The sequence below is a fragment of the Rattus norvegicus genome, chromosome 2 (assembly GCF_021556685.1).
Source record: "Rattus norvegicus strain SHRSP/BbbUtx chromosome 2, alternate assembly SHRSP_T2T, whole genome shotgun sequence".
NCBI lineage: Eukaryota > Metazoa > Chordata > Mammalia > Rodentia > Muridae > Rattus > Rattus norvegicus.
Window position 1 is genome coordinate 215,022,656 of NC_141535.1, and position 11,316 is coordinate 215,033,971.

Sequence of the window (11,316 nt, forward strand, 5' to 3'; positions counted from 1 at the left end):
GTTGATGAGTAGGAAAAGCTGGGAGTTGTATAGTGGAGGTGGGTTGGTTTGCTGAAATACATTTCAGATTTGGGTTAGATTATACACAAAGGTCTTACTTACCTGCAGGGGTGAGAGCCAGGTAAGCAGATTTGATATTAAAGTGCATTCTGTGCTGTGGGTAGTTAAAGATGTGCTGTGTTGAAGCAGGTATTATGGGATAGTTGGGCTTAACAGCGAGTGGATAACAGAGATGGAATAATGGGTTTGTGGTCTATGCAGCTGGTAAAGGGTGGAAGGGTTGGGTTTGGGAGTTGAGATGTAGGCAGAATGGTCTTTAAGCTCTTTAAATGTAACAGGAGATTAGAATGAAGAGGTAGCATACCATATAATGAGATTGCCTAAACAAGTGGCCAGAAGGCAAGAGGGGTTTGAGGAATTTGGAGAGTTGAGTGTTCAAATGGAGGCTCTGGTGCTTTGAAAGAAAATAGTCCCCTTAGGCTCATAGGCAACAGGAGGTGTGGCCGTGTTGGAATAGGTGTGGCCTTCATTGAAGAAGTACGTCTCGGCTCACTTCCTGCAGAACTCTCAATTCCTTCTCCAGCACCATGTCTGCCTGAACTCTGTCACCTTTCTTGCCATGATAAATAAACCATCCCTCTGAAACTTTAAGCCAGATCCATCCAACTATATGTTTTCCTTTATAAGAGTTGCTGTGGGACATGAAGCTTAAGAAGAACAACAACCAAAGTGCAGATGCTTCAGTCCTTCTTAAAAGGGGGGACAAAAATATTCATAGCAGGGGATATGAAGACAAATTTTGGAGCAGAGATGGAAGGAATGGCCATTCAAAGCCTGCCCTACATGGGTATACAGCCCATATACATATACATATATATACATATATACATGTATACATGTATGATATATACATATATACATACATATATATATACACACACACACATATATATACATATATATATATATACATATATATATATATATATCCACCAAAACTATAAAGCTAAGAAGTATATGCTGACAGGAACCGGATATAGATCTCTCATGAGAGACAGTGCCAGAGCATGTCAAATACAGAGACGAATGCTAGCAACAAACCATTGAACTGAGAACGGGATCCTCATTGGAGAAATTAGAGAAAGGATTGAAAGAGCTGAAGGGGCTTGCAACCCCATAAGAAAAAGAATGCCAACCAACCAGAGTTCCTAGGGACTAAACCATTACCCAGAGAACACATGGACAGACCCATGGCTCCAGCTGCATATGTAGCAGAGGATGGCCTTGTTGGACACCAATGGGAGGAGAAACACTTGGTCCTGGCAAACCTGACTCCCTAGTATAGAGGAATGTCAGAGTGGGAGGCAGAAAGTAGGGGTGGTTGGAAAGGGGGTACACTCTTATAGAAGAAGGGGATGGAGACAGAATAGGGGACTTATGGGCAGGAAACTGGGAAAGGGAATAACATTTGAAATATAAAAAAAATCCAATAAAAAAAGTTGTCATTTCACAGCAATAAAATGCTAAGACTGGAGCTAAGAAAAGGAGAAATAAGGATGCTGAAGTGCCTTGGGAGCTTTTTTGGAGTAGAAGTCAAAATCTGTGCCAACTTTGGAAAGAATATCTCTTCCTAGTAAAAGAATGGGGCAGGAGGTACAAGCAGCAAGCTTCATGAGCTATCTGAGCAGGGAGCTCCAGAGGTGAGCTCTAGCAGGAAGCTCCTAGAGCAGTGCAGCCAGGGACTCCATGGGGGGACTTCTAGAGTTGTGTTGCCATAGCAGTGACAGTGGAGATTTTGATGACCAATGAAACATGAGGCAAGAAACAAAGTATAAGGGGAATGCTTGGAGCTGAGGTAAAAATAAAAATAAAAAGGGCAGAAATAAAGGTATTTATGGAAAGGGAAGGCAGAAAGGAGGAGGGGTATCTTCCATGATTCCTTGCCCATTACAATTGTAAAGGTTGTCTTTTATTTTATTTTATTTCCTTTTAATGTAGGGAGTTTAAGGGACATTTTTGAGCTAGGTGTGAGTCTGAGTCTTTAGAAGACATCGCAGAGGCATATTAGTCAAGATGGAGTGAATATTTTTGCTAATGGTGACTGGGAGACAAAGTGAGTAGTCAAGGGCATCATCCCTCATGGTCGAGAGTGGCCAGTATGGAGGTACCTGTGAGGGAAGGATCATCATCCAAGCTCTGTCACCAAGAGGGTGACATAATAGTCTGGAGAGAAATCCAGGGACCTTTGAGAGGATTTTTGGATAGTTAAAGGCAGACACTGAATTCCAGAAGTATAGCCCCCAAACATGAAAGGAAAACATCAAGCCAAACTGAGAGGAATGGGCTTGGGAGCCATCTGAGGGAGTCCACAGGAGCTGCTGAAGGTCAAAGTCAGGTGTGTGCTTCCCATTCCCAGAACACAGATTGGGACGCCAGATGCTCAAGGGTCATTACCCAATGTTCTACAGAAGGTTTTGGATGGCTAGTAAGGGGAAAGTCACCAGTTAGCCTCTGTTGGGTGAAGGGAGCAGGCACTAGATGGTCTGGAAAGTGCAGAACTGATCAGGGTCCTGTCACAATCTGAGTCATGTCACCAAATTTGGGGGTTCCAGAGTTGGCACAAAACACAACCAGACAGCAAATTCTCAACACAAATAATATTTTATTTATCCTGGAGGGAATAAATGGGAGTCTTCCTCTGGATTGGGCAAAGACAGCAGCAGATGTCTCTGTAGGTGTGATTTTTAAGGAGATAAAGGAAAAGTCTAGATTAGGATAAATTGATCAGTCTTTATCTCTGCCTTTCTGTGTGTCTGGCCTTAGCTCCCTCTATGCCCACCTGTCTGTGTGTGTCTACCTCCTCCCGTGTGTGTGTGAGAGAGAGAGAGAGAGAGAGAGAGAGAGAGAGAGAGAGAGAGAGAGAGAGAGAGAGAGAGAGAGAGAGAGAGAGAGAAAGAAAGAATCTTAGTGCTAAGGATTATTTCTATAAATGTACTATATCCCAAGCAAATGCTCTTTACAAAAATGTCACCTAAGCCACCTGACACTGATTTCACATTACTAACTGTGGCCCAAGAATAAAAGAAGTATCAAAGAATTCAAGAGCAGAGGTGATATCTTGTGTAAAAGCAATCAGTAAGTAGTCCATCTTAGACATATGCTCAGAATATGGATAGAGGAGTTTTCTCTGGCTGAGATCAGGAATTAGCAGGTATAGAATCCTTCACCAAGCCTGTTGACTAAGGTTAGATCCCTCAACAAATTTGGACAGAAAGGTCAATCCAAAATGTGCTCTAATATCCACAGATGCCTTGGCACAGGCATGAACACACACATACACACACACACAGACATACACACACATACCTGCACACAGACAGACAAGCACACACAGAGAGACACATACACATATATACACACACATATACATGTACACAGACAGACATAGACACATACAGGCACACAGACACACAGATATACATGCACACAGACAGACATATACACATAGACACACACATGTACACACACAGACACACACATGCACACACATGCACACACAGACACACACACACGTGCACAGACACATTCTCAAATGGTAGTTATATAATAAGTTATCCTTATATTTAAGAGGAGATGAGAATAAAGAGCTATCATTATGCACCTGACTTATGTACAATGTACAGAGAGTCAGAGAGAAAGAAATAGCAGAAGAAAAGGTAAAACTGAAAAATGTCACCAACTACGTAAATATGTATAATTAATAGTATATAGTAGTCTCCCTATCTCATAACTCCTGCATATTTATAATTATACTTGAATAAAAAATAAGACATATTTAATTTGTAAATTAAATTTAGAACAGTTTATAATAATTTAAATTTAATATGAACTACTTACTTTTTTAGAACTGCAGCTAACTCAATTTATTCTTCCTTCATTCTTCCTAGTCCTTTTCACATATATGCATGCATGACATACACATCTACATTTTCCACACAGTAGTGTCTGAAATCTATCTCCCTCCCTTTCTCCTGCTTCTTCTTTTGCCTCTCTCCCCTACTCTACCACCCTTCATTCCCCCATTCTTATACATTCTGTTGACCTTGCTCCCCTAGTCAAGAACCCTAACTGTCTTCTTTGGCCTTACAGGCGCATGCGCTGGTGCAGCGTCGGATGTCCTCTGTGACCATCTGCAGTGCAGCACTCTTACTCTCGCCATTCATCTTGGCCTCATTGATGTATCTGCTCAAAAGCAACACAAACACACAGAACAATGACAGGAAGCAATTAGTAGCTCACTGTCAAATGAATCATTGCTAACATTTTCGTCTCTTTTCTTGTGAATGGAAGTGTGTAAACTCAGTGATGAAGTGTGGATTGAGAAGTATGCCAAGAATATTTCATCAAAAAAGACGTGGTTCGGAAGGCAGGGCATGGCTATGCGATGTGAGCTTAAGAAGCAAATCCCAACACCAGAAGTTTGCTCTTCATGGAAAGAACCAAAAGCCTTCCTAATTTCTAGGGCGGAAAGCATCACATGTTTTGAGTTTGCATGATAGAGTAACTCTGCTGGAAGGAATGATATATGTCAGTGGAGAACTGCTTACTCTAATGTGTAGACTGAAGAGAAAACAATGATCTTGTCAACCAGAACTCCTCAAGTAATAGATAAAATGTACGTTTTAACTAGAGAACAGATAGCAGCAACCAGGCTTTACATCTAGTAAAGCCACACCGGGGGGAGGGATGCATCTGACAATTTTACTAAGAAATGGTGCACTTTTCTGGGGTCACTGGTGTGCAGAGACTGCCATTCCTTTATCACTAAGGAATTAATATATGAACATTAGAAAATACCTTTGGAGGAAAAACCACCACCATTTTTTCTGTTCGTTGGTACTGTAATTTAAAAAGTGAGAAAAAATTAGAATGTGGGAAATATTTATGCTAAGATGTTTAAAATAAACATAAAAATATTATAAGTCAGTTTTTACCAATGAGGTACAGGTGTAATTTGTGTCTTCTACAAAATTGAGCTTTCATTGACCAATTCTTTAACTGGTGTCCTAATATGATAGAAAGTTCACTACTGTGAAGGCCGATTGGGAGTTTAAAGACCGGACTGTAACTATGAAACAAGAGCCTTGTTGATGTCTGGGCAATCAACTGCCCTAAGCTTTAGTTTCCTGTGTATAAATGTGTAATTAAGGCTTACAGTGTCCAAACAGCTTGAGGCTGGGTTTATATGAAGTCATGTCCCTATTCACATTAAATCACATGCAAAGCAATTGACATTTGGAGAAATCACAAGCTATTCTTAAAGAAGACCGATAAAGGAAAAAAAAAGAATCCTGTGACTTATTTTCTTATGCAGACTACAGAATTTGTAATATGTGACTTTAGTTCTCACGAAAACAGGCTTTCATTTCCGAGAGTCTCATAACGAACAATTCATTTAGCGCTAACTCCTAACAAGCCCTCTGCTTCTTCATGTAGCATTTAGAACTGTAATTAAAAGAGCCAAGTATTCACCATCATTTCTGACACTTAATGAAACTGCATGTAGCTTGAGTGTTTCCATCAAGCGACATCGGTCATATTCGCAGGGTGGTGTGAGCATCAGCATTATTTCATGGAAGAACGCGCTTTTCTTATCCAAACAGCAAATCCTGGCTCATACACCAGGGGGCGTTTTCCTTTCCTTCTATTCTTCTTCTTCTTTCTTCTTTCTTCTTCCTTCTTTCTTCTTTCTTCTTTCTTCTTTCTTCTTTCTTTTCTTTTTCTTCTTCTTCTTCTTCTTCTTCTTCTTCTTCTTCTTCTTCTTCTTCTTCTTCTTCTTCTTCTTCTTCTTCTTCTTCTTCTCCTCCTCCTCCTCCTCCTCCTCCTCCTCCTCCTCCTCCTCCTCCTCTTCCTCCTCCTCCTTCTCCTTCTTCTTTCTTCTTTCTTCTTCTTCTTTCTTCTTCTCTCTTCTTCTTCTCTTCTTCTTCTTCTTCTTCTTTTCTTCTTCTTCTTCTTCTTCTTCTTCTTCTTCTTCTTCTTCTTCTTCTTCTTCTTCTTCTTCTTCTTCTTCTTCTTCTTCTTCTTCTTCTTTTTTCCCATCTTTATTAACTTGAGTATTTCTTATTTACATTTTGATTGTTATTCCCCTTCCCGGTTTCCGGGCCAACATCCCTCTAACCCTTCTCCCTCCCCTTCTATATGGGCTTCCCATCCTCGTCCTCCCCTCATTACCACCTTCCCCCCAACAATCACGTTCACTGGGGGTTCAGTCTTGGCAGGACCCAGGGCTTCCCCTTCCACTGGTGCTCTTACTAGGATATTCATTGCTACCTATGGGGTCAGAGTCCAGGGTCAGTCCATGTATAGTCTTTAGGTAGTGGCTTAGTCCCTGGAAGCTCTGGTTGCTTGGCATTGTTGTACATATGGGGTCTCGAGCCCCTTCACTCTCTTCCAGTCCTTTGTTTCAATATTTGTGATATTTCCATCTTTTAGAAAATTATGATTCATGCTTTTAACAACATTGATGCACAGATTTTTTTTAAATCTCCATTTCAAGTGGGGTGCTACACCCAGGACTGAGGGTACAGTCACATGGAAATTCATTGTAACTTCCCATGGAATCATGGGCAGCTTCTTCCTCCAAGGAGTGGCAATTTACTGAGTCTACCATTAACTGCTCCCACACTTCCTACCGGTATTGTGTTTGTAACCAGCTACATTAGAAACGCTGGAAATTCCTATGGCCCTAACCTGCATATAGACCTGCATAGCACATTTAGTAACATGGAATTATAAAACAGACATAGCTGAAGCCTCAGAGGCATTTGGTGGTTTGCATGCCTAAAAATTCCTAGGACACATTTAACTGAATGCTAATTATATTCTAAATTGTGTAGGAATAATTTCAAATTTTACCTCCTTCATTAAAAAAGCTTCATAGAAATGCTCTCAAGAAAGATTCATATATCCTTAATTAAAAATACTTCCTCTCCTATGCAGCCTGGGACAAGTGGCAATAATGGATTATCTACAATGAGTTAGCCAATGGGTTTTTAGAAAGTAGATATTAGGAGAATGACAAGCATAAACTTCTTTCTGAAATGCTGTGGAAATGGATACCCTATGTCATTTACAGAGTCACAAACTATGCAAAGTTCAGTAAACACAGAGGTATCTTTGCTAGCTGGTTTGGCTCTGTGGTGATGCTGGAGGTTTGGGTGGAGGAAGGAGGGGAGGAGGATACCACGTGCACACGAAGAACTCTTTATGTAAATAACAAATATAAAAGCTGATGTGTGCTTGAAACACAGAGTTGGGTAGAGTTAGCAAGTCAGTTTGCATCCAAAAGACCCACTCAGGAGGTTCAGGGTGCCCAGCCAGAATCCCTTTCCTCAGTCTACCTAAGGATGCATGCAGAAAAACTCAACAAAGCCCAGCACTTGGGAATGTAATTATTTTCTTAATTCAATACTATTCTTTAGAAAAATCCATTTGGGAATAAACATAAATTTGTAAAACTAACTTGGACTTCCCAACATCACTGGAAAAGAAAGATTAAACTCATGTAGCTTTAGAGCTCCCATAATAGCAGACCACTGTGAGATGAGGACCATGGAGTAAATCCATGCAGCCCACAACCTTTACAGCACCTTAGCAGCCCCCACCTTCCACACCTTGTACAACTGCTTTCAAACCCCGCTGATAAAAATATAAGGAATCTCTCCCAGCCTGCCCACTGTTGATCCATTTATACACATTAATATGCAAAAACCAGCATCGTGGGAGGTAGAGGGGAAACAAGTGTCAACACAGGCCAGGAAAACTCAACAGTTTATACACAATCGCCTAAAAACAGATTCTTTAAAAAAAAACAAAAAACTATAGGTTCCTTGTTTGCTAAAGAGTGTGAAGCTGACCCTGGATTTCCACAGCCTGCAGCTTGTTAATGCAGGTCTAAGCTTTAGGTCTTACCAGAAGGTGGCCACAAAATTTTCCATGGGCCAGCAAAGGAAGATGGACTTGGAGGCAGTCCTGTTGTCTCCTCCCACAAGGTCTGCATAGTCACAAATCCAGAGGTAACTCAGTGGGATGATATATTTTATCTTAAACTTCTTCTTGTGTCTAGGAAGGGAATCAAACAGCTCTATTAGCTTGCTTTGCAATGTAGGTGGAACTGCTCACGGCAATACCACTCTTCCTCTTCAGAGCAGAGGGCCACCCATCCGTCTCTATCATCCAGGCACAGCTCATCTGAAGGTAGATGGCTCCCAACAAAGCTTGCAGCTAGGAAAGTTTATATCAGATTCAAACTAAATATACTTTTCCATCACCACAAAAAGCCAGAGATTGTCTAGTATTTTACAACATAAAAGTGTTTAAGATTACAGTACTGTGTATTTTTAAAAGGTGAAGATTTTAGACTCCACATGTGTGAGGCTAGACATTCCACGTCAGCAATTCTCCTCATTATTTCCCGAAGGTCTATGATGTCCTCCTTTCTTATAAGCCAAACCACGAAAGTTATATAAAAGCAAGAGACAGCTGTCCCATCCCATAACAATTCTGAGCAGCAGCCACATGCTAGGAAATATTTCATATATTCTAAGGTCATTGAATGCTGCATTCCTCAAATAACTGCACAAACTCATCTTCTCCAGACCTACTTTGCAGTTGAGGCAACTCTGAAAGCAGTCAATAAACTAGAGCAATGGTCTAGACCGTGACCTAGGCTGCCCAACTGCCAGCCGCAGCTCGATATGGCCAGGGCCCTGCGGTTCTCACCCACTTCTCACAGCGTCTGCTGACATGAATTCGGTGGAGTAAGTCTCCAATCTTTCTCTACTTCCTTTTCTTTCCTTGCCAGAGCTGTTACCTTTTATACTGGATTTAGTCTTTGTTTTTATTACAAGTGGAGTGACTTGCGGCCTTTACGTCTATGTAGCATACATTTATATTCAAATACATGCATCAAGAGGGTACCTGTCAGTCATATTTAGCGATATTTAATTTGGAGAAAAAATGTTTTTATATAGGTAATGAGTTCCTGAAACTTGGAATTTCCCTCAATCAGCCAGAAATGTGATGGGATTATTGGCATTTGCCAACATGCCTGGCGCTTTCTTTATTCTTGATCGTATTCTCCACAGGAGTGGACAGCAAAATAGACCTTTCACTAATTCTTATTGAAGAAGCAGGGACAAATTGCTTGCCAGAAAAAAAAAACCAAAAAACAAAAAAAAACCCTTTATATTATTGTACAGTTATGGACTGGTGAAATGGTCACCTTTCCCAAGGAGAAAAGGATTATATAAATACATACACATTATTAGACACAACCAAAAGATCATTCAACAAGAAGAGATGGCGCTTCTTTTTCCTCCAGCCTCTTCTGAATTCCACGGGCCCTTCGAGCAGCAAGCTTCCACGTACGCCATGAAATAGTGTCGCTTTCTCACCGTGGGTTTCCATGTGAGGAGAAAGCTTTTTCCTGGTACAGGCCAAACACTAACAGAACAGATAATCAGTAGATAGTTTATGGAATACATTTTACATGATAAATGTAAAGGTTGACATGAAATTAAAACAGTCTCAATTGTTAAAGCCAATCTCCACTACTGTGTGTGCGTGTGTGCGTGTGTGCGTGTGTGTGTGTGTGTGTGTGTGTGTGTGTGTGTCTGTATTGAATGGAGGTGAATAGAAATAAAATAAAATTAGATCAATGTATCAAAATACCATAATGAAACTCATTACTGAGAAGATCTTTCTGTCTATACAGTGTGTCTTTAAATCTCCAAACCCTGGTGATGGTGATATAGTAGATTTTGAAGTCTGAAAACTCATGGGTTTACTGATCTATTAATATTTAAATTAAAATATTAGGAAGATCTACTAAATTTCACATGAAGCCTGCCTTTGAATTATTACTGATTTAAATGGTCTGACACATAGAATGGGGTTAAATAACAAAATAAGCTTTATATATCAAAAAATACTACAGTAAAATCCATTACTTTGTCTATTGTCTTAAGTAAGTTTAAAGGAAATAAAATCAAGATCGTGGAGTTTTTTTTTTCTAATTTATATCTATAAACTCAATATTTACATGAACAAAGGTTTACTCTGCCCAATCACAAGCCATAGCTTTCAAAGGAGACAGATAGAGGCAGTAGTTTTTATAAGTTAAGTTACGAATAACCAGTGAAAGTAAAGGTAAAGGGGGACATCTGTACACATATAAGACATTGGTAGGGTGATTGTGAAATAGTTCTAATTTGGTTTCAGGTTATTTGACAACACAGATAAGTAACCATTACAGGAAATTCAATTCTATCCAGATTTTGAAAACAGATGTTATGAAAAATCAAGTAACATTTGAAACATCAAACTATTTCTGGAAACAGAAGACATCTTAATATATTTCTTGAAATTTGATCTTTTGTCAACCAGAGTCTATTGTCACAATAAGGAAAACTACTAGATAGGAAAGAACATAAAACTGCTCTCATAACTCAGATGTTCCCCTAGATATTTATCTGACTTGTAGCCCTGAGCATGTCTCCCTAACAGAATAAATGTTGCCTTCTTGAGTTGAACAGCACTGAACATTATAAACAGGAGTTACATTTCATGAGGCCAGTGGTGATGTTAAGAATTAGTTCACGTGCTCTGAAGGAAACAAATAAAAACACTTCCTTAAACCACCAGGTTCTCCTCAGGTTGAAAATGGGTGTTGAAAGGAGAATACCTTCACAGGGATCCTGGACCGGGTAGTCTTTCAAAGGACTTGAAACTCTACTTCTTCCTTGGCACTAAACATCAAAGACAACTACAGCAGTTGGCAGACCAACTGCTGAAGTGTGAGAGTTCTGCAGTAGTCATGGTGACAGACCAAAGTGATGTCATGGTTCTAAGCTTCATGTTGTAACTGAAAAGGCGTCACATTTATTTCATTTCCATTGAATTTTGGCTTAATAAAAATTATGTTTGAGAAATTTTGAGATTCACAGTAGTCAAAGGAGTAGCACAGATTCTCTCAATGTTTATAGTGATTCAAATCAATAGTAAACCTTATCTCCAAACTCTAGTGCAGTCTCGTAATCCGGTACAGATTATAGTGTGGTAATCCCTGTTGTGATGGCTAGAATGGTAAGTGATGTTTGATTAAATGATTTGACACCTGGTAAGAGCAGTTTTGATAATGTCAGGTCACAGTGAACTGTCACCTTTCAAATGGGAGCTTCTGAGAGAGCACCCGATGAGATGGGAAGTCAAGCAGAGTAGGAGAGACTAGTCTTTATCTCTGAAAAAGATAAAGCT

At 39.9% G+C, this 11,316-nt stretch overlaps 1 protein-coding gene across 1 annotated transcript; it reads right to left on the reverse strand.

Annotated features, from left to right (window-relative positions):
- Window positions 1-2,642: 2,642 nt before the first annotated feature.
- Arhgap20l1 (Rho GTPase activating protein 20 like 1) lies at window positions 2,643-10,858 on the reverse strand. Its single transcript, NM_001402543.1, is given in 6 exon segments — window positions 2,643-2,729; window positions 4,148-4,242; window positions 4,858-4,899; window positions 7,972-8,121; window positions 9,320-9,504; window positions 10,745-10,858. Coding segments are annotated over 5 exon segments (438 nt in total). The 5' UTR covers window positions 9,469-9,504; window positions 10,745-10,858; the 3' UTR covers window positions 2,643-2,727.
- Window positions 10,859-11,316: the final 458 nt, after the last annotated feature.